The sequence below is a fragment of the Falco punctatus genome, assembly GCF_963210335.1.
Source record: "Falco punctatus genome assembly, chromosome: 4".
Classification (NCBI taxonomy): domain Eukaryota; kingdom Metazoa; phylum Chordata; class Aves; order Falconiformes; family Falconidae; genus Falco; species Falco punctatus.
Window position 1 is genome coordinate 107,439,995 of NC_137583.1, and position 24,550 is coordinate 107,464,544.

The 24,550-nt window shown below is 37.8% G+C and overlaps 1 protein-coding gene across 6 annotated transcripts in view; it reads left to right on the top strand.

Annotated features, from left to right (window-relative positions):
* Positions 1 to 24,550, top strand: part of TBC1D5 (TBC1 domain family member 5) — a 366,944-nt gene that overhangs the window by 236,034 nt on the left and 106,360 nt on the right. For all 6 annotated transcript variants that reach the window (XM_080386447.1, XM_080386448.1, XM_080386446.1 and 3 more), the window contains 2 exons: positions 8,042 to 8,184; positions 14,844 to 14,950. In XM_080386447.1, the coding sequence (XP_080242573.1) occupies positions 8,042 to 8,184; positions 14,844 to 14,950 (250 nt within the window). The remainder of the gene's footprint in view (positions 1 to 8,041; positions 8,185 to 14,843; positions 14,951 to 24,550) is intronic.

Below are 24,550 nucleotides of genomic sequence, written 5' to 3' on the forward strand. Positions count from 1 at the left end.
CTTTAGGCAAGTTTCTGTAATGCTCTGCCTGTCATTGCAGGGTCTTTATTTTTGTTTATGAGATTGTTGTGGGTGGGCAGAGCAGCCTGTGGTGATCTTTCGGTGTGTATTTTACGTGCCTTTTTGCTGATATGAATTCATCTGCCTTCCCCTTGGTGAAGCCACCCTGATCACTCCCGATGATTTTCTTGTCCTTCAGGTGCCTGGAAATGTTTTCCAGGATTAGCTGCTCCGTCATCTTCCCAGGGATCAAGGTGAGGCTGACTGGCCTGTAGTTCCCTGGGTCCTTCTTAACCTTGATGATAGAAGTGACATTTGCTTTCCTTCAGTCTTCAGACGTTGTCCCCGCCACCATGATTGATCAAAGATTATTGAGAGTGGCCTCGCAATGACATCTGCCAGCTCCCTCAGCGTTCGGGGGTGCATTGCATTCAGGGCCCGTGGACTTGCCTATGTCCACTTTGCTTAAGGATTCCCTGACCTGATCCTCTTCCACCAAGGGTACATCTTCCTTCCTGCAGCCTTTTCCTCTGTCCCTGGGACTCGGGATTCCTGAAAGCCAGGCTTGCTAGTCAAGACTGAGGCACAGACAGCATTCAGTACTCCAGCCTTTTCTATGTCCTGTGTAACCAGGTACGCTGGTTATAGAGTGTAGTAGAAACGTTGAGCAGAGTTTTAAAATCAGGGATAGGTTTTAGTGAGTATGGTTGCCAGTAATACACTGTGTCAGTTGGTTTTTTTAAAGTTCCTTATCATTGGGATGTACACTGAAGCAGGGTGAACTGGCAGGAGAAATGTACCTGGCTGCATGAAGAAGCAAAATACATCACTCTTGTCACCAGTAAGCAGCTTCCCGTAAACTCACATGAAACAACTTCCAAAACAAATTCAGAAGAGCGTGAAAGTACAATCAGCAACGCTTAAACCAGCACGATAAGCTAGAACTGCATTGGGGACCAAAAACTTAGCAAGAAGGTGAAGGAAAATTACCTTTCCCTCTTGCAGGGGCATCACCACTGGTGAACGTGCCTAAGGTACTGGTGGTACCTGGGCTGCTGGTGCCACCAGGAAGATGGCTGCAGGTGGGGAGCACCAGTAGGTGACAGTGGCAGCCTTGGAAAATCTGAAGCCAAGAACAGCACCAATGCCAAAACAGGTGCCTAAAGTTAGTTAAGAACTGGGACAGGAACCTACCCAAAGCAGGCTAACAGGTTCAGGACTTTTATCGTAGAAAATTTCTAAAAATACGAAACACTACTGCTACAAAGATGCAATAACACCTTTTTCATTCAGCACATTCCTGCTAGTGAGTCTGTTACAATGGGTCTCACTTAAGACAGTAGTAAATGCTTTTGCAATGAGGGGTAAATTACAGTAAGGAGGGGGAGGTAATTATTAGGAATTCCTTTTTTAGGAGGAAAAACCTTCTTTAATAAGGAAATGCATAGTCTTCCAAAAACAGACAGACTTTTTCTCAAATGCAAAATGGAGTAATCTTTGCCAGTAATCTTAAAGAAACCAAATGGGAAAGGAAATAATCCACATAACCGTTAAATGTTTATGTCATTTATTTGTAAAAATATAATTAGAAGTATTCATTTTGAAGAGGGGTGCTAGTCTGTGTTAGATAAGGTAATTGCTATTAAAATATCAGGATATTTAGAGCAGTAGGAAGTTTCAATAGGACAAATCAAAACCTTTTTCTATGTAAACTATGAACAGTATTCTTGTTCATCACTTAGCCTAAATTTGAATGGGTCTATATTAATAAATGAGTGTTTATTATCATTATTATTTACTTTTAAATACTTATTTTCTGACAGGAAAACCTATGGTAGAGTTTGAAACCCATACAATCCATAATGTAAATGTGTGGTTTCATTTTTATTTGTTTTCGATCGCAGTAATTTTTATCTTTGCATAAGTCCCCAGTGTTTAAGCTGTGGAACAAAAAGCCTGTAGATCTTACCATAGTTTTTAAAATTGAGAGGGCTTTAATATAACTATGTAAAACTTGAAAATGAATGGATGTGACCATAAACCAAACAGAATTTGAACCAGAAAAAAAAAGAAAAAAAAAGAAAACAATAACTTACCTTGTATCCACCCAGCAGCAGAGCCATGATGCGTGGATGTGCTGCAGTGATCCACCAAAGCTTCATGTAGCCAGTACAGGAGAAACTGGGTGAAATGAAAAACCTGCATGGGAGTGCAGGACAAGGTAATCCCACCTAGATCCTGATTACACCAAAGCATGTGTGTCATTCTCTGGCAGAATAGGACTCCACATACAAACCTGAAATTACTTAGATAAGGCAGGTGTATGTGCACACATAATAAGAATCTTTTTTTATATACTTTCTATTATCTCTAAGGAGAAGCTGAATGATTTGTTAGATGCTGGCACACACTTTTTCCCTCTTTATCGCACGCGCTTTTGTACAATCAGCATACACTACTGGACAAGATGTGGTAGGAATCTATATTTAAATGTTTTGCAACCTAAGTAAAACCTGATCATCTTGTCAGCCTTCTGAAATGACAAAGGCCACATAATTTTATCTAATAAATCCAGAATTAACATTTGAATTTATGGTTGAAGTAAACACATCTTCTAGCAAGATGTCTGTTTTCATTCCCTTCACAAGTTAAGTAGATTAAGGCAAAAAAATGGAACATATGCTGTAACAATGTCTCACTGTACATCCTTTATGGGTGGTGTGCATCTGCAGGTGTGGTTTGTGTAAAATGCTCAACGTTTACATTGAACACATCAGAGGTTTCTGTAAATCTCTGAAAGTCTGGTGATCTTCCCACATGACTTCAAAAAACCACCAGTTTTTTGGCTTTATTGGGCTTCCACGTGCTTCTTTCTGTTCTGACAAAATACTGGATCTTAATAATTTATTTTATTATCTTTTGTAATAAAGTTTTGTTTATTTTAGACATGTCATTTTTTTAATTGTTACACTTAACTGTTTGAACTTTCTTCTCATCTGTGATCATTAAGTTTCTCATGCAGCCTGAGCAGTTACCTCCCTTCCTAAAAGACTCTTGTAGAAGAGTAGCTGAAAGAAAAAGTTGTGATTATACTTCGGGTATGTTTCTTTCACTGTCTTGTATCATTTGAAGGTTTTATTAATCTCTTCAGGGCATTCCATACAAAATCCCTGAACTGTATAAAGCCACAGGAGTCTTGGTAAAAACAAGATTTATGAAGAAAGGAGGCAGAACACTAAAGAAATGGACTGTGTAACAGGTCTGAGCTGAAGTGTTGCTAAAGCTTGTCTTGGTTGGTCTCCTTCATGTCATTCAAAGAAAATAAATGACCTTCCTCATCCTCTGCTTGAGCTTGCCTGTCTCCCTTCTGACTGCCTGTGGCGACTAGCAGGTCCGGGACGGTTCCTGCTATCAGATATCTTCTTTTGAGATACTTTTGCTGTGTATTTACAGCTGTCTTTGCTTTTTCTTCTCCTCCGTGGGAGTGTTGACGAGCGCTGCTGCGGAAGCGTGGCTCCTGTGTTGGTCCTGCGGCCACTTCTGCAGCAGGGCAGCCGCGAAGCCACCCAGCCTTCTTCAGCCGCAGCCCACCCGGGGGCCATAGGGTAGCAACACACACCTCTGATATCGTAGCGTGGGCATCAGGTCTGCCCAGAGCAGCGCTTGCTGGCTGGCATGGAACAATGTAATTCTTTATCGTCCCTACAGCTTTAAGTTCTTTTGAAAGCATTTTACAAATGTTGCTCCTCATCCTTTTTCCATATCTCGTTTTTGAACAAGCAGATCACAGCTCAAGTCTGTCTACCCTTTCTCCTAAATTATTGACCGTGACTTTACATAGTAAATTGCACTGGCTACAAATGTTTGCTTGAACATAATTCATGACAGAGTTTAAAGAGACAGAGCTTACATATCATTTTCTCAGTCAGTAAACAACTGATGTTAATTCTGGCATTTCTCAGCTTCCGAGTGCTTAGTTTTGATAAGATGGCGTTTTTTTCAATACAGTCCATTTAATTTTCTTATTAAAAAAAAAAAAAAAAAAACGCAGCGAAACTTGCGCTGAAAATGAAATGACGTCCTGCAAAATGCTGCTGACCCTTCCTTTCTCCAGAAAACTCCCACTACTGAGTATTGCAAGCGTGGGCAACTAGATGAACAGCGTCCTCCACCATCCCGTTTGCTGAGCGGCGCTAGCCATCACGGGGGGGTAACGGGTACCCTTGCCATCTCCCGTGCAGGTAGGAGAGTGCAGCTGGGGTGAAGGACAGGATGGAAGATGCACCCTTGGGCTGGTGGCAAGAGTTAGGCTGAAGCAGAACATACTCTGTGGAAAGCTACACTTTGCTCTCTTTAGGTCAACCAAGGAATTATCAAATTTGGGCTTTTTTTTTTTTTTTTTTTTTTTTTTTTTAATATACACAGCAAAAAGGAAAAAATACCAGAGACCTTTTTGGTTTTATTCTAGACCTTCGTAATGAAGTGCTTGAGGAAAAAAGTTAAGCATGAGAAGAATTTTTTTAACCTTGTTCTAATGAATAGTATCAATTAATAAAAAAAAAAATCAAGCCTTGAGCAGATGCTTGGAGTGGAAATTATACTGAAGATTGAGTTTAGTAAGAGTATAAATGGCTGAAAACAGGCTGTTACAGCAGAATTTTTAGGCAACTTGTTGACAAGTTGTAGGTCCTAGATTTAGTCATTTACAAGTAGCTTCAGAGTCATGTTTTCCCTTCCCGAGTGTTATGTTTTTTCTTATTCTTTCTGATTTCATTTTGTTGTTTTGTCCTCATAAACACGCCTAAACTGTTTGTATCACCTCATCTGTAACAATTTCTTAGGCTTATTTAATTTTTTAAAAGAATTCTCTGCCTTCCAAGAAGACAGAGAAGATAAGCAGCTAAATATATGTAACACATAAGTTAATTTTATTGATGCTTGGAAATTGTCCTGTAAATCTCAGTCAAAATGGTTGTGGTTTAGCTAGAACTGGTAAGGCTGGATCATTGCCTTATTTAATGGCTTTACTAGAGCACAGTTTTATCCTGCTTTCCCTATATCGTAAGGTCATTAATGAATCATTATCTATTGCTAGTAATTACTGATCTCTTGAGAATATTGCTTTAATTATATAGGAATCATAAGTGGAAGATACAGTTACATATTCTACAGTGTAGGTAGTAGTACCTTGGTGTATTATGGCTTTAAAGAATCTGGTAGGGGGTTTTTTGTAGATTTTAATTGCTAAGTGTGCCTGGTAAAATATGAATTACTGTATTACTGCATGTGATAAAAGGTATACTATTGTGAGCCTCACAGTCTGCAGGTGTAACAGATGTAAGGCAAGATTAACAGGACAGAACAATAATTAAACCAGAGACAGCCATCTCAAAAAAAAAAAAAAAAAAAAAAAACACACCACCAAAAAACAGTTTATCACATCCAATGCAATTATTAAGTGTGTCTTACATTCTCTGCAAATATTTGTAAAAGCTGTAAAAACATGTTAGTTTGAAAGACAGCTTTTCAGTGTGGACACTTACTTTAAGGAATTAAGATCCCTTTTTATGAATATAAAAGCTGAGTGAAGTCCTGCCATATGGCAGTATGGTTCATAGGCAATAGGGTCCTTGGTTTATAGATGCGATGAGCTAAATGCCGCCAAAGAAAATAAGAGAGCATTTAGTATATATGCATTTAAAACAGTATGAACAGCTTACTCCCTTTAAGACTGGAAGGTTCAAATAATTAACGGTAATATTATGGTTGCAAAAGGAAGTCCAGTTGTTCTTCAGCAGTCTGCATCTGTGAAACGTGATACCTCTGGGGACGGAGATTTAATTTTCCCAGGAGAAAATATAAAAGCAGGAGAAAAAAAGGAATGACTTCTGCTTGAGCAGAATAAACCTGCATCTACAAACGATTAACACTGCATAATGAAGTAGTAAAGAAGAAGCAAAAGAGATTTCTAATAAAAGACTAATAACAAATCCCATTACACCATGGTGTATTTTTTCCCTTGAAGTGTATTAGACTTTCAGCAAGGCTCCTGAATGAGATTTGGGTAGTTGCAAGCAAAGTCAGCTCAGATGCTTCAAGCTTAGCTGAAATTTCTCACCTAACAGTTTGTGTAACCGGTAAGTTGGGAGTTTTACAGGTGGGAGGGGTTGTTAATGCAAGTAATAGGCTTCCCACAGAGTCTGGGTGACGGTTGTGTCACCATAGGATAATAGTCTCCTGTAGGCTAGGCACTGTAGGGTTATGTGCCTCTATATGGTACAATTCCTGAGATGGAACAGACAGGGTATTAAATAAATGCAGTAGCTAAGCCCTGCTTTTGTGTTAACAGTTCTGATTTCTCTTTCTGAGGCCTGAAAATGGCCTCCCAGGAAAGGGGGTTGCTCAAAGAGCGACACACACGGAGTTTGGGGGTTTTCATAGTTAACATTGCGAATTTTAGAATTACTGCACTAACTTAAAAAGTTGCAAGACCTTAGACCGTAGATGCTTAATAGAAGGACGAGGTGATGCTGGCTTTTGAAATCACGTATTTTCACTTTTAAAAGGGAACATGTCTTGCAAGGGGAGAAATTCTATGTAGTGATCTCTAAATCTGTACATGGATTTTTTTATATAGATTTTTTTGCGGTTTATACATATGGTTCCAGTGGCGGGGGGGGTGGGGGGGTGGGGAGGGTGGTAGTGAAGTTTAGTGAACAGGATCTTGAGTCACAAAACAGCCCTTTGAATTTCTTTTATAAGACTAGAGTCTTTTTGTACAGCTTGTTGCTATCTTAAAAGCATGTGCTCGACTGACGTGGTGGATTTCATTTGTCTAGAAATGAACTTTTATTACTGGAATCAGAAAAAAAAAAAAAAAAAAAACACAGATGCCTTTAACCAACAATGAGTTCTGGGACAACAGTGGTTAAACATGAATTCTTACAAGTGAAACTAATCTTGATGAAATTTGTAGTTGCCTTTTTAGAAATTTTTGTGAGTTTTAAAGAATGACTTAATTTGCTTAGCAGAAATTTGCAATCAATCTTTTCTTGCCACTGAATAAACAGATTCCACATGTGTAGTAATTTGCATATCCCAGCTAAAAATGTAATTCATTATTTTTAAGTCCATTTCGTAATAACTATTTCAGGATTAATGTTACTAACTATTCTTTAGCTCTTTCAAATATGACCTTAGATAATCCTACCTAAAAAGTACAAAGCTGGTGGGTCTGCTCTGAAATGGGAAAGGGCAGTGCCTTTCCTGAGGTCAGCAAGTAAGTTAGTGTAAAAGCCAGAGCTGGAAACAAGAAATCTTGAGGAACAATTTTCTTCTACTGCGTCTCAAGTTTCCAGCCTCCAGCAAATATTGCATTTACTAAGACAGATTTTTACGTTTTGCTAGGTATGAAAACAGCACAGATATGAATAGGAATTAACGATATAGTCTACATGCAGAGTATCACTAAAACTGGTAAAGATTTAAATTAGGTTTGATCCAAATAGCATCAGCGTATTTTACATGGAGCTGCAAACACTGTCATCAATACCAGGGAGAAAGCCTCTTCAAAGTAAGTGTGACCCGGACCGTTTTAGTTGCTGTTTGGCATCTGTCTCTCAATTGGCATTTACTTGACTGGCTTTTTCGGGGCTTCTCATAAACTTCACCCTCCTGTTTTTGCTGTTCCGGGCTATTCTTGCATAACATTTTATCCCTTTCATCTTAGATCACTATCACATTAAATGCTCAAAAATACGGTATATAGGATTGATATGTTTTGCCCTTTGAGGTTCACCCCCTTAATGATCTTAGTCAGTGAAGACTCTACAGTCTGTAAGGTATCACTTCTGTAATTTAGATGCAGTAACATTTCCACAAATACAATTAATTCAGTGGTTACCACAGATCTTCACGCTTGGCAAAATTTTTTGGTAAAATGTTGTGGATTGCAGTTGATCCTGGGTTATGTATCCTGGCTTTACCATACTTGGCAAAGTAAAAAAATACAGACATCGTTTCCTTTTTTTTTTTTTTTCAGGCGGTGGGTAAGGCTCCTGTTTGGACGTGAATTCCCACTTCAGGACCTTCTGGTTGTCTGGGATGCTCTATTTGCTGACAGTATCACCCTGAATTTAGTTGACTACATTTTTGTAGCCATGTTGTTATATATTAGAGATGCCTGTAAGTATCAACTATCTTACGATCTTATTGCAAACGTATTTTTCAAAGAAAAAGAGGACTTGAGAAATGCAAAATTCCACTGTGACTTTATTAACAAACCGAAAATTGTTCCAAATGCTAGGAGAAGGAGCCGTTTATTATCAGATACGGTCTGCTGTATTCATGAAGCAAATTGTATCTTGGAGTTAACTGCAGGTTTGTTTTCTGAGTAGTTCTGTGGGTTTAGATGGAGTTGCAGATTTTCTGTGCAGCAAGTGGTACAGGTATGTATAGAGCTCCACCTTCTGACCAAGCTGGTGAGTTGAGTGAAGCCTCCCCTTAACACTGCAAATATTTTTATCCCGTTCTACTGTGAGAAATGGGAAAATGCACAAGCCAATGACTTGTAATTTTTTAATAGATATCTTGAAGGAAATGCAAATGCAGAGATAAGTAACTATTACAAAATACGTTTATTCTATGCCAGAGTGGCAGCTTTAAAAATTATCATTTCATTTCATTTTACTATGCCTGAAATATGTGCAAAGGTGAATTCTTATGGGTTAGCGGTGACCAATAAATGCATTAAGCTGGGACAGACAAGAAATCACAAAAATGTTGTTAGCTTATATAATTGTGAATGGGAGGAGGACGATATGTAATGCTTAATTGAGCCATTTATTTCTGTCCCATCATGTTTTGCAAAAAAAATCTGTATATATATTTGCCACAACAAAGTGTGCGTTTTGTGGCAAGATGCATGTCTGTCGTTAAATATGTGAATTCTACAGCATGCTGTTCAGAGTTAAGTATATACAATCTGTAAGCTTTAGGTTATAACAAGGTCACATATTTGACACAATTTTGTATTCTAGGACACATGAAGTTTTCAACATCTGTGGTTCCTATTTTGGGACCCAATCTTGAAAATATAACACGCATGTATTTTACACGTACTGTCGTTCCACTGCCTGTCTTCATATGTTTTTTTAATTACTTTTCAATAAACATGGAGCATATAGAGCTACCTTACATTACTCTCAAAGAAGTGGACGTTTAATTCAGTTTAGAGTTTCAAAATCGATGCTGCTGTTTCATGGTGATCTGATTCCAGGTCGTTACATTCTGCAATCTAAATCTGGCTTGTTTATGTGCAGTAAACTGAAATAATCTTAATTTTTTTAATATAGATATGTAGTGCAGATGGATCAAAAAATGTCTCTTAACATCAGTCCTTTATTTTGTGTCATCACTTCCCTTAAAAAAAAACAACTTTAGAACTGTGATTGTAAGCACCTCTCTTCTTGGGGAGGGAAGGTTATTCTGTGTTCATTTTCTTTTGCTTCGTGGTGCTCATGTACAAGTATCAGTATGAAGTAACTAAAAATGTGAGCAAAAAATGTGTTCTAGGCATCCGTATGAACTCAGTCTCCCTCTTTTGTCTGAAATCCCCAGGCTTTGTAAATAGAGCAGTAAATAGCTTTGAAGGGGAGTACATTTGCCCAAATGAGATGCAGAGTCATCCCATCAGGACAGCTAATACTTCATACATATACTGCTTCTGTAATAAGTAACTTTATGTTCTAAAGCTGGACCTAGTTAGTTACTTTAAGTGTGATAGAATGGTGAAACAGAATACCTAGTCATAAACACTGTATAGCTGAATATATTTTCAAAGTCAGGCTCAAACAGCAGTGATTTCCACAGTTATTCATTTGATAAATGAAAGCTTTTCTTATATATCTGTAATAGAAAAGTTTTCTGTTTTTCCTGATTTTTTTATTGCTGGTAATACTTGAGCTTTGAATAGAGTTCAAAGTTCTGTTGTAATATTTTTAAAAACATTTTCAAATAAAAGAAGTTTCAAAAAGCTTCTCTTGGTGAAAGGAAATGTTAGCTCAAAACATCCGATGATGTTAATCATCTATAAATAAATGGTCTGGAAATTTTCAGTTTTAAAACTTAGAAACAATAGGAATAATAATAGAGCTTCTAAGATATTATGTCATTAAAATGTCAAATATAAGTAATGATAATAATACAGTACTAAAAGCATTTGAAAGTTTAAAAATGGTGCGGATTCTTTTATACCAACACATTTGGGGATGGGAGAGAAGTTGCTGGTTCAGGAATTGATGGATTATTTTCTCTGGTTTGTTATGATGTTCTCAAGGGCGTGATTTCAAGAAAGTATTATTTCTGCTGCATTTTTCATTTTATTTGTATTTTAGTTTTGAAATTCTCTGTTACTCAAACTGTATTATTCAAGGAGAAGGGAGCATTTAGATTATTAGGTTATTCTTCATAGTTTTTAGAGATTACAGATACATAATCATGTACACAGGCATTCTGTAAGCTGCTCTTTCAGTTTTACATCTGTATCTGAGAGAGATATATCCGTGGAGTGATAAACCTCACAAGCCAAGTGTAGGGTTGTGTACCAAAGTATCTGTGAGTTTTAATGAATTATTTTCTGGGTTTCTCTGGAAAAAAATCACGCAAAACTTTTATTCTTTTATTCTGTCAAATCAGAAGCATGAATATGTTACTTCTTTTTCACCAGTCTGGATGTATATGTGTTTTTTGATGAAATCAGGACAGAGTGGAGGGTGTGATGCAAAAATATGTATGTTTTATGTACTTCCCTTCCCTTCAAGAAGGACAAAAATGAACAAACCTGGAAGGCATGTCTATATTTTGCGTCGTAAACTGATGTCATTATTGCACCAGGAGCTAATTTTGACTAATCAGTGTTAGAGTAAGTATATTTTTATCACGTTTCCACTTGAAGACTAGCAGTGGCCATTGTTAGGGTGTATTTTTTCTTATCTAAAAGCACTCAGAATATTTTGAGGGAAATAAATGAGCCGCAGCCCCTTCTTAGAGAAGCTGATTTGTTATTTCTCTTATAGTGCAAGGTGTTTGTATTATCTGTGGTTAACTCGGTTCGGGGCCCACTCAAGAGAACACAGCCATGCTTAAAGCAGCAGGGGGGAGCAGTCCCACCCTTCCTGGGTTAGGAAGTCAGCTGGATACAGGGCTGGTGGCATCAAACATTACACTCTTAAGAAATGACATGTGGCAGAAAATTAGGACTTTGTTGAAGACGAGTAGTTTACTATTGCTGCTTGCATTCAGGAATGGTTATTGGACCAGCAGAGAAAAATCAGTCTCATCTTAAAGCAGAAGGGAGAAAGCAATTTGATGTTCCTCTGGGCACCGCATAACAAATATTAATGAAAAGACAGTAAGATTGCTTTCTCTATGTAGAGGAGTTTCTCTATTCCTTTCCCTAGAAATGCCAGTAGCATTCTTTTTTTTCAGGAAGTGAGAAGTTGTTCACAATAGAAGTTGTGTTCACATGTGGCTCTTGCCAAGCCGGTTATGAAGGAAAAGCACCAGTACAGAAGTACCAAGCTTATTACAAGGCAGCTGGCCACAGTGTGAGATATTTCAACACTGAACTTCAGCACCATCCAGCTGCTGCTGAGACTGCATAATTTTGTATTGCACAGAATCTCCTTCCACAAATTTTATCCTATAGTGGATTCTTAGAAATCCTTTCAAATCTGAGATGCATATTCAGAGAGGGGGGTTTGTTTTGGCTTACTGCTATTGTCTTTATCATTTTTAAGAAAAATGCCGCTCTGATGGATAACATTAAACATTTTTCCTGAGGAGACAAGAATCATGGAATGGTTTGGGTTGGAAGGGACCTGAAAGATCATCTAGTCCCAGCCCCCCTGCCATGGGCAGGACACCTTCCACCAGACCAGGCTGCTCAAAGCCCCATCTAACCTGGCCTGGAACACTTCCAGCCATGGGGCATCCACAGCTTCTCTGGGCAACCTGTTCCAGTGCCTCACCACTCTCATCTTAAAGAATTTCTTGCTCACATCCAATCTAAATCTGCCCTCTTCCAGTGTAAAACCATTACCCCTTGTCCTGTCACTACAGGCCATTGTAAAAAGTCTCTCTCTGTCTTTCTTATAGCCCCGTTAATACATTGAAAGGCTGCCAGAAGGTCTCCTTGGAACCTTCTCTTCTCTGGGTTCAACAGCCCCATCTCTCTCAGCCTTTCCTCACGGGAGAGGTGCTCCATCCCTCTGCTCATTTTCGTGGCCCTCCTCTGGACCAGCTCCAACAGGTCCATGTCTTTCCTGTGCTGAGGGCTCCAGAGCTGGACGCTGAACTCCAGGTGGGATCTCACCAGAGCAGAGGGGCAGAACCAGCTCCCTGGACCTGCTGGCCACGCTGCTTTGGACGCAGCCCAGGGCACGGTTTGCTCCTTGGGCTCGAGCACACGTGTCGGGCTGGTGGGCAGCATACAGATCACGATAAAACAAAAAGCACCACGAGGTGTTACAGCAGAGTAATCCCTTTAACCCAAGGCTCCCCAGCACACAGAGCACTGGCAACAATGTCCTCTTCTGCAAAGGTTTCTACACGAATGGGGGACAGCTGAATATGTGGGGAAAAGCCTAAATATAGAATAAATACAAAAGTTAGCAGGCCGCCTTCATTAAATTGTTGGAGTTTTTTTAACTTTATATGAATGGTAAGGTTTCGTTTTAAAATTTAATTAAAAAAAATTAGGGATCAGAGGGGACACAGGTCATTGCCTGACAGTTTGATTTTTTTTTCCTGTATTCAATTGCTTCACTATTATACATATCAAAAAAATTACTAATTGGAGTAAATGCCTTGTGGTTGAAGATACAAATTTTTTGTCATGGTTCAAGTCTTCACCATTAAAATAAATCAGCTTTTTTAATATTTAGTTTTCTCTATGTCTGTGAGACAGCAAAGAACTCTTCCAGGAAAAATAAAGAAAGGATAATTTTAATCCATTTTACATTGCAGAACAGAACACGTACTAATCTGTTCAAAAAAGAAATGCATTGGTCTTCCTGCCTACCATTTATAAAAGTATTTAGAATTTACTATCAATTTTCAGTATTTTTATTTGCTTTGGTAAAAAGGCATCATGATCATAACTGTAGTACAGTATCTTAAATTTGATTTACATATGAGTTTGATTGGGTATGTACAATGTGGTGTTCGTATTATACTCCTCTGAAAGAACTCTGACGGAGACCATTGTATTGTGTTCGTTATGCCAGCTTTGTGACTTCAAGAAGAAAAAACAGGTACCTGAAAAAGAACAAGAAAAACAAAAGGATAGGAAAAAGAACAGGCAGAACAGATAAAGAATGAGTAGGATAAGTGAGTGCTTTACAAATGAAAGCAGATGTATGAAATTACAAGCTGTCGGATCAGCAACAGAAATGAAGATGATAAAGTGGTTCCCTACACAGATTATAATTATTCATTTTGCCCAGTCCTGCATCTTTTCCCCATAATCCTCTTGTTGAGGGAGGAAAGGTACAGGAGGATATGAGGTTTATTCACATGAAAGAAAAAAAAGTGAAACATTTAAATCTTTCCATCCACAAAACAGTCCTTTATTTTGCCTTTTATTGATTCAAAATAATTTTGTATTTGCAATTATCCTTTCTGGAGTAGAGGTCTGATTAAAAAGAAGTATTTATTACTACAGCTAAAGTTCTCAGAATAGCGAAGTTTGTTAAAAATTTATTTACAATTACTATTGTTGGAGGCTGTCTTTATGTTGCAGAGTGCAAGCATCATTAACAGGCATTGCTTTGACAGCTGTGGCAGATGGATTGCCTGGATTTAGATGGTGCAAAAGAAAAGAAGTAGTTTACATAGACCTGCCTGAAAAGATGTCTTTAATAATTGCACTCATAATTAGATTGATTTGGGAAAAAAACACCCAAAACAGAAGACAACAATAGCGAGCGAATAACCATAGAGTGTACTTACATAGATGCAGATAAAATCAAGCAGAATTATAACAAAATTATAAACTTGAGCAAAGCATGCTGAAAATTTCCTGAGTAAGTAAAAAAATCTGGTAAAGTTAATGGTATATTGTATTTTTAAGTACTTATGAAAGTAAAATATATCCTTCTCCCTTTTCCTGAGCATCTCGTGAATAGTTTCTGATTTACAAGAAAACAAAGAGTTGTTGACACCTTCTTATGCATGTGTGTGTATATATATATATACATGTGTGTGGGCATGTTTGTGTATATGTACATAAGAGCAACATAAAAGATATTTCAGCAAAGAATTGTCGTAGTGGAGGATAGTTATCATAAAAGCAGTACCGAAGGTAAGATTTATCTCACAAATTATCATGCTTAAATTTAGGTGTCTGCAGATGAGCGTCTGAAAAGTCATTGTCCATTTTGGAGTGTAGGACTAGTTCTTCAGGCTTCACCAACTGTATTGCCCTGACCTCCACACACTCAGGCAGGCTTCAGGTGCACAGCTACAGAGATCTAAATTTAGACATCTAAATCTGGAGCTAACATAAATGTCTATGACATAAAGTCACTGGTGGATTTAGCATTGTCCTTCATGATACTGGACCAAGCATCGTCGTGAAGCTTGCTTATTGCAATATCTTCTTTTACTCTGAGCACTGCTTGAGTTCTGAGAGACCTGATGTGGGCCAAGAGAGCTTACTCTGAACTGTCATGAATCTCCTGGAAAAGGTACTGTTTGGGAATATCAAAGTAAGATAGTAATATTTCACGTTTCTTCACATTCTCTTTTTTTTTCTTCTTTTTTTTTTTTCATTTTCATTGTAGTGATTTCAAGTAATTATCAGACCTGTTTGGGACTTCTGATGCATTATCCACCTATTGGAGATGTTCACTCTCTTATCCACAGAGCACTTTTTCTCCGAGATCCAAAGGTGAGATGCTCGCTTTGTAAATACAGGGAACAATTCTCTGTAATAAAGTGTTCTAAATACTATTCAGTTAGTGACAACCTACATATTGGGAACTAAACTGAAATTTCAGTTTTCTTCTAACCTGACAAGAACACTGAAGGAAATAGTTGGTAACCAAGAGTAGAAACAAGTTCTTTTATTCTTCAAAGGATGCTATCCTACTACTTTGCTTGTTATCCAGGAGCTCTGATAACTTCAGGTGTTTATGCTCTTGGGAATACCTGCCCTTGGTGTTCTGCACAGATGTCTTTCATAATAAAGTCTTCTTTTTAGGAAAATGGTAATATTTGATGTAATAACCTGGTAAACTATATAGAAACTGGCACGCAATTTCATCTGTAAGACCTTTTTGTGGGGTGTCTGCAGATTAATCCCTGTTAATCCCTAAAGCACTACCCCTACCCAATATAGTTCTGTGATGGTTTTCAATTAAAAACAAGTCTGCTGTTACAACCTGAAGAGATTCACACAAATAGTGTATAAATTCATCAATGTTACGTTAGGTATTACTAGCATATAGTTTCCGATATACCGATTTATACTTTAAAAAAAAAAAAAAAAAATGGAAACCTCTTGCTGTTTGAGAACGGCACGTGTGTGGCTATAATATACAGCAGGTATCCACAGTATAGTGGGTAAAATATTTGAGATGAAGCTGTACACGGTAATCTTTGCAGTACTCAGATCTTTGGCAGTTAGCCAAATTTGTGCTGCTGGTTTTGAACTGTCTTCGTGGATGTCCTGTTACTAGGCTGCCAGTGTAAAGTTCACTTTCCGTCGTCTTGATGCGCATCACCTGTGAAAGTGAGAAATTCATCCCTTCTGCACTCTGGCTGCCTTCTGCAAAATTTCATTCAGTACCGATGTTTACACTTTTATGGATTAAGAAAAAAATTATCTGTTTCTGTATCTTCAGCACAGGTTTTGTGCTGAAATCTGCATCCTTATACAGCTGCTTTCTTCATTCCTCTTGGGCACAAAGATTTCTTCCATGATGAGAAGTAAAGTATATCATCTTTTCAGTGTCTAAGACAGCATCTAACGTTACATCTCAGGAATCTTTCTTAAGATTTTGGCAGCAGTCTGTGAAATCAGACTGCCCAGCATTTATGTACTCTCTCAGCAAAACAAGATAGACGTATTTTTTAGAGGGAAGATACAGAGAGAGGAAAATTGTGCTAAGATATCAAACTAAATCCAGTGTGTAATCAGTCATTTATTAAAGGTATATGTTACAAGATAGAATAAATACTGATTATTCAGCTGTCCTCTAAGGCATCCTAGGCAGTATACAAGATATCCTACCAGCTGAAGGGGGCAAAAATAAACCACCGACTTCCCGTAAAAGAAGCTGAATCGCTATTCTGTTCCTTACGCTCGTCTCCAACAGAATGAAGTCGTCAGGCTCATAAGGCCCAGTGTCCTGTTAATTAGCATTCTCAGCTGTGCTTTGAATGCCTTGCTGAAAAATACTGGGTGTAGTTTCTACCATGCATTTCAGGTAATTCTCCTTTCACTCAGGTGAATAAGTACTGAAAGCTCTTTCATGCAAAGATTGCTAGATGTTTTGTCAGTTTATATATGATTAATTACAATTGTTCCTCATTTCTGAGCTGTACTTATCTGCTTGGGAAATACCGTGAAGGTTAGGAAGCTGGGATTTCCGGAGAATGAAGACTCCAGCCACCTCTCGTTTTACATTGGGTCTTTGGGTTGAGGCTGTATAAACAGATGTGGACTTCTTCCAGTGAGGAAGTTAAACTTTTCTAAAGGATGGCTCTAAAAGAAAAAAATTGCTCCTGGTCTGAGAAAGAAATATATTTTCAGTGCTATGACTTGAGTACCTGTTTCTTACCTTTCCCTAGTTATGATCTTAAGTTTCACTTATGTCTTTAAGCATATGTTGGTTCAATCCCATGTATGTCTGAGATGAAAGTCTTGTTATTCTGTAAGACTTACAGATGAAAATTTTCCAAGTCTGTCAAAATTTTTCATTACACAGAATGAAGGGGAAGACTCAACGAGACTCAACTAATCATGGGTACTGTAGGAGTCTAAAGTCGGTACACAGATTATATACCAATATAAGTGGGAAAACTGTGATACCCTTTTTTTTGCTGTCTGCATAAAGATAATTCAGTTTGCCTTTATTCCCTGAGCAGATAAAAAGAGATTGGAAGAAAAGACGAGACTTTAGTCAGTAGTGTAAATTGTAAGTGATGATTAGCAAATTCAGTGCTTAATGATTTTTCTTACTCCTTTGATGTTTTCCTGTGCTTTTCTCCATCACCAGCTTCTAGTTTCTAATGGGAAATTACATTTGGTTCAGTGCAATTTAGATCTCCTGAGCCAGGGCTGAGTTATTTTGTGTGGTACTTCTTCCAAGATTTCATTTGGCTTTTAATATGTGATGTCAGGGAACTCTTCTGTGGGAGACTGTTACATGGTCCAGTGGCTTATTTCATTATTTGTTGAACATAGCAAGAATGTTTAGTGTCGTTCCCAATATCTGAGAGGCTTGCTCTCTGCCCCTTGGAGCTTTAAACCTCAGCTGGACAAGAAATGCAGTTTACAAGTCATAAACAGGGACAGACAGGAATCTGCCTCTTGGGGTTTGTTAATATATATTGTCTTTGGGATTATTTTTGCAGCTAGGTAAATGCCAAATAATCTCACTGAGGGGAAGTTGTGGGGTATGTGGACTCAGGGAGGTTGGTGGTATGTACAAAAAACAGAAAGGTTCTTAAGGAACAATCCTGTCATAAATGGTGAAGTAGTTGAGATGGACCTGATACAGCCTTTCCATCCATAACTTCCGATTCTGGAGATTTCCACGGGTTTCATGGGTTTCCATGTCTAATAACATCCATTATTTCTTCAGTTTCCTTGGTCTGACATAACGGATCCCTCCTCCTTGCTTATTTTTCTTGTAGACTATCAAGAAAGCTAAACTTTGGCTTGATGAACCTGTCACATTTTGTTTGCTTCTTTTCACTATGGTCATCACCAGGAGAGCAACCTAAACATCAAAAGAAAGCTATACTTAAAAGATGGGTGGCATTTTTTTCTTACAGATGGACAAATGCAATCTCCTGACCTTTTCTGGAATTAAAGGTTAGCACAAGCCTTAGCATTATCCAGTAATGACAATATGAAAAGTAATTAGTGCTTGCCGTTAATCTAATACGTGCAGCAGCCATTCTTTTCACTTTGTGAACCCCAGTTGGCAGTCGGGATGAGAGGACATTTTAGATACTGCATCCCTGACATATTCCAGTGCCATGGAAGAGAAATACACATCTCCGTAACCGCTGAAAACAAGTTAATGCACCTGTCTCTGAAGGGGGCCCTGAGAGATACTCATTGTACAGGCAGGAGTATGGATCAATGCAGAATAATTGAATTCCAGCCTTTTCTGCATTTGGCTAGCTCCAGTTCTTAGGAAAATGTAGAATGAAAAGCTAAAATCAGTGTTGTTGTCTTCGCATAGGGTGATAAAGTTAACCTGCTTAGCAGAGTATTTGTTTCACATTTCTAATCTTTGAACAGATAATTACCTCAATTATTTATATGAAAGTAACTTCTATGCACGTATAGTCCTTCTGAATATAAAAGCAGAGATTCTTATGGAAGAATGGGCTATTAAAAGTATGTATATGTGAAATGAGAAAATAAGGGAAGGCTTTTTTTTGTGTATATCCAAAAGCATTTACTGAAGGTGTGTCTTTGTGTATTTAATATCCCACGAGTGGCCAATTTTCTTTATTTTTTCCTTATCAAAACTGTTGAGCACTGTTAATTTTCAAAGCAAAGGCTGCAAAATTAAGAAGTAGAGATACAGAGATAGGGCAGTGGAAAAATATAAAGTGATTAAAAAACATAGTTCTAACTAGAGTTGTTCAAATAAAAAAAAATTAAAAAACCCAATTAGAAACAAAAGTCATAGAAAATGTGAACATATTGTGTTCCTTAAATAACCAGATGTTCTTTCCTTCCTGAAGGCAGCCAGGGCTAGGAATAAAGGTTTAAAACTATTGTTTTAAGTTAACTGTGAATTTTGCAAATCTGTTTTCACCCTTTAGCAAATAAAATTCTAATACAGCAACATAAGCAAAGTAATTTTCATCTTCGGGTGTTCTTATTTGTATGTTGTTCTGTGTTAAGTGTTAACCTTATCACTGTGACTTATTAGAAAAGTAAAGCACTACACAGAATATTACGGTTTTACATTGCGTACTAAGAACCTGACAACCATCCTTTGTCTGAAAGCTTACTGTATTTATTGTTAATATTTTTGTAAAATAAGGTTGTGTTCAGATATTTTAACATGGTGAGTTACTCTATTCATTGAGCAAGCTAGTTAGGAGCTTAATTCAGTGGAGACACCTTTTATCACAAGCCAACGATTCAAAAAAGGAAAAAAAAAGTGGTTGTGCTTGGTTGATGGGAATTAATTTCTTAGTTATGCTAATAATATTCTAGTAACTGCCACTGCTATTTTGTCAACATTGTATTTTAAGCTATTTGCTGACATTGAAAGTGGTCGTATAATAATACTAAATTCTAACTAAATCCACGCTGAAGCATACATGACATTTCAAAGAAGTCGTATGAGTTTGTCACGACTGAAATTACAGGTACTGCCAGAAAACTTAAGCAATAATGTATGGTCATCATCACTTATATAACGGTTAGTCAAAGAAATCTGCATTTTAGCTTTTAACACTTTTCACAACCCAAGCAATGAGTGACAAGAGGAAAACACGGTACTGAAATCTTGAACTGAATTCTTTGTACATTTATTTTCAGCTGAATTTTCTTCTTAAGTAGCTGCCACCATCTCAGAGTTTCCTCCAAGCTAGTTTCATGTGCCTGAAAGGCTGTTGAGTTTTACTTTCTTCTTCTTCAGATAAATTCTTTTCTCTACACTCATTAACTGAGGTGCTGCTGCAGAGCTGCAACTGTCCTTTGAAAGCTGCCGTTATGTCAGTATTGTTTGTTTTGCTGCTTGTGGCAGGAGAAAAGCAGGTTTGGGGTTGTTTTTGTTTGTTTGTTTGTTAGCATTGTGTGTGCAATCTGGCATTAATTACCTCTCTTTAATGACCAGATTGCAGCCAATCAGAAGTTGGGAGCTGGCAGTGTTTGGGCATTAGCAGCTCATTAATTTTTACCTACACACAGAGGTACTGCTGGGGTGCAGAGTTGTTAGAGGGGTACCAGTAAGGGAGGGGGGGCTCTGCACAAATGTTTGCTTTTTGGCTTTTTGCTTTTTATTTCTTCCGATCGTGAAGAATGGGACTGATAATTCAGATTTGGAGTAACACGTTAGAGGTTTTAGGTGTATGAAAAGTAAATACCAGGAGGAAGTATGATTATGGATATTCCAATCCAGTAGGAGCTGGCGGTATGAGCGAGGTCACCTACATTTGAAGGAGAGTTGCCTTGACAGGGTATGACTGATAAAGGAAACAAGGATTTCCAGAAAAACTAAGTGCATGTCTCTTCATTCGGGAGGAAAGGAATTAGGACAAATGTACTTTCAGTGATTCATAGAGAACTTCTGTTTGCCTTCATTTCTGAAAGTTTAATACCTTGGGTGTTTAATACAGTGTAGATGAATTTTTATGAACAAAAATGTGTCAGGATCTTCAAATTGACCTCTGATTTTATAACCACGTTCAACTCCCTGTAGCGAACCCAAGCATTTTGATGGTCCAGCTTCCCCATTTGCAAATACAATAAGGTTAGATGTAATGTAAACACCTCACTTGGAATGAATCAGTGGGTTTTCTGTAGCTGCATGCTAAGCTTCTTAATGTGGGCCTATACAACTAAGAATTGCATATATTTTGCATGTAAAAGCCATGACATTAGTTTGTTCTTTATGTTCGTGTTCTTAAAACCAGAACATTTTGCTTTCCAAGCAGATAGGCCATGCTTTATTTTAAGAATTATTGTTTTAAATATGCAGTTATTGTGTTTCATTAATAGAATAAGGTATGACAAGCAGCTATGAGTTTAATGATAAATTACTTGGAATAACCATGTTGCCATAGTACCACATAAAAATAGTAAGTGTACCATGATTTAAAAATCCTCTTCTTTTCTGTACATTTGTTTCAAAACCCTCATTCCCAGTCCACCTGCATTTTAAAATATAAAAAGGCTGTGCGGTCAGTACTCATAATACAATAACCTTCTCATCTCTCTCACCATTCATTGCAATCTCTCCTATACACTAACCATTCACTGACCCACCTTAAAATAGTCATCTTCTTCAAAGCATCCTGTACATCACGTGTAATATTTTCAGGAAAAAAAATCTTGGAAGGTGGTTGATCAGTCATCTAGTCAAGAATTTTCAAATGAGAAATCTCTTGAAGTCTCAAAAAAAAAAATTAAAAAAAAAAAAAATCCCAAAGTCAAAAAAAGGAGAGCTGATCTTTCCGCTTGCCAGCAATGATGCAGTTTCCAGTGTTGCTCTTGTGTTGTACACGCAAGCCAGTTATTTGCTTAAGAACCCACAGATATCGTGTCAGTCTAAGTTAGAGCAGTAATTACACTTAAATGAATAGGAAAATGGTGGGAAACAATACAGAATAAAGCAAAACTTCCGGAACAGCGACACCTCTCACAGTTAAGACAAAGCTGTGCTGCCGGTAAGGTGCTGCAGAAACAAAGGATTTGTCCCAGTTCTGCGCACGGCTGAGGAAGATGGTGCTGCAGTCCGGTCCTGGCAGTGAGAGCAGAACCCAGCAAGGAGGGCAAGTTGACTTTGCCATTTATATGTGACCCAGCAGGAGAGCTGCTGGCCTTGAGGGCGGCCAGGGGTTGGTGATGTGGCTGGTTATGTCTGGGCAGGTGGAGACGTGCAGAGTCTTTCAGAGGAGATGGCTCAAGGCAGGTTAGAACCATTGTTTCTACTTACAACCAACATTAAAACAAATATATAATAGTGTCGTATACAACAGCAAGTATCGCACATTATTTGATAAACAGTCAAGGCAACTACTTGCTGATCAGTCATTGGGCTCATTGCAAAAGCAAGAGGGGGAAAAAAAAGTGCATTTTTTAATCTTCTCAGAAGATTTCATAATTACGCTTTTTATTGAGGTGTCATTGATCAGAAGGCATGAGGTATGGCAACATCATGTTGGGGCCAGAGGGGCGATAAGGGAACATTTGGAAATACAGAAGGAATTGATCTGGGCTGATCAGCACTCCCGATAGTATTGAGAGGAATCCGTAAGCTCTGTCGTGGTACAGGCAAGTACTTTAGAGAGGCAAGGTGGCAGAGAAAGTTCCCTATGGAAGCCAAAACTTTAAACTGTTCTTTGAGGAAGTTGATATCCTTAGTAGCAAAGTGAAAGCAATTCCGATTGTACTTGATACTAAAGCAAGAAGCTGAAGCACTTTAAGCTCTTAATTACTTTAGCTACCAATAAAACTTATTGCTTGTGAATTTCTTGGGGCTGTTTCTTTCAAATGATTGGTTTACTTCTGTTTAAAAAGTCCTCTAAAGCTACTGACCCTCTCCTAAAGAGTAATGATGTTATCTATAAAATTATACTAATAAAATGTATTTAACAGTGCTAGACCGAGGTAATAATGGTTCTTCTTATGTGCAACCTGACAATTCAATTAATCACTTCTAGTCTGCAAGGTAGTTTATCAAAAGGAAGCACTTAAAGCACTTTGATGCTACCTCACCAAAAGTTCTTCATATCATAATTTATTTATTTGACTAAAATTTGCAAAACACAAACTGTGAGTTAAACAAAAATAGATTCATAACTTTTCAATAATGTATGAAAGATTAGCTACAGAATCATATCCAATCTACTATGATGGAATTTAAGTTCAGTCTCTTCTGATATAAATGTAGATATACTGCTGGTATATTGACATATTTTATAGTAAATATTTATGTATTAATTGTTGTATACACAGCTATTTGAGTACATTTGTATTGGGGAACACTTCTCTGAAAGAGGAAAGTATGTTCAAGATGAAAATGGGAGTAGTACATTTTATCCTTTGCTGTAACTTTTTATGGAAAATTAGGTTTGGAGACATGATGTCTTTGTCCTTTGTCTTTTTAAGGAGCAGTAGCGATCCAAATGGCTCTGCAGTAGCCTCATTATTCGAATCCCAAAATGATAGGAGTTGCTTGTCCTGCAGCACCAGGACCTTTGCTTCTCTCTGCATTTTAGAGGACAGTGGCTTGGACGTCGTATCCCATTCGCTGTGGTGTGTGCATGGCTCCTTGAAAGAGCCTTTTTCACGCCCCTAGGGACCTTTTTCAAGCGTTTTACGTACCACATCACACAGGAAACATAAATTAATCTGTTTCTTCTTCCACGCAGCAGAAATAACCAAATAGCACCTTAAAATATTCTTGGTTTTTCCCTGATATGTGAGGTTTGTGTACAAGCCTGTATCTGGAAAAGATATAATGCTGTCAGTGTGGTTATAAGGGTTTTATCAGTGTAAGCTTCGGATAACTGCATTACTCACAAAGCCATCCGTGAGTTATGCAGGTTGTCCAAAACGAGTGCCAATAAAACCATAATGTGGTAGCTTTTCTGTACATAAAGATGTCATATTTTAAATCTCATAATTTGGAGCATTCCAAGGGTTTAAAGCGAGGCTTGCTGTGTGTTCCCTTCAAAAGCCTGGATCTTTCCTCCACAATGTTGTAAAACTCCTGTTCCTAACCGTGCGGGGCTGCAAGATGCCAGAGCATCAATCTGTCACAGGGTAGGGCTGAACACTGTCAGATTTATGCCTCACTATTTAGTTAATTTACTTCTTAAAACCAAGGGTTCAGCTGAAAAATAGGTGACTAAATTAAGAGGCAGATTTAAAAGGTACTTAAGTGATTCTGTTGATTCAAGAGGGGGATTTTACGCAGGTTATGAACTTAAACATTGGCAAGTCAGAGTCCTTTTGACTGGAATATTGATAAAAGCTGATTTGGTAGGGTTTGATCTACCTGTTAAAATGCAATATGCTGTAAAACTATAAATGAAAAAAAAAAAAAAAAAAAAAAAAAAAGCTTTCCAGTCAGTTAGGACAAGAAGCCAAAATATACAACTAGAAATTTCTTTCAGTCAACTCACTGAAAGGTTTTTAAATCTCACTTGTCATTTTTTTTCAGTTCTTCATCTCTTGTCATAGAATGCCCATGTGAGGGAAAGCATGTGTGTACGAAGTTAAAAACAGACCATAATGCACGGTATTTAAAATATCTTCCTGGTATCTGAAATTTCTAGTTGCCAGGGGAATGGAGGGTTGTAGTGTAACAAAACTGGAGATAATTTATTTCAGCTTCATGAGAGTTCATGGGTTTCTTCCTGCCTTGACCCAATTAAGCGAATTTTTTTTCCTTTTCAGTTCTTTCTGGGAATTTTTGTTGTTTCAGGAAAAAAACAAACCTCCCCAATTTTCTTTAGAAATGACTAAATATGATAATTCTTCATGCTTTTATTGCATTGTAAATAATGAGTTCTGCAATTGAGACCCATAGCATCTTTCTGAAAAATGTAAACAGGAAGCATT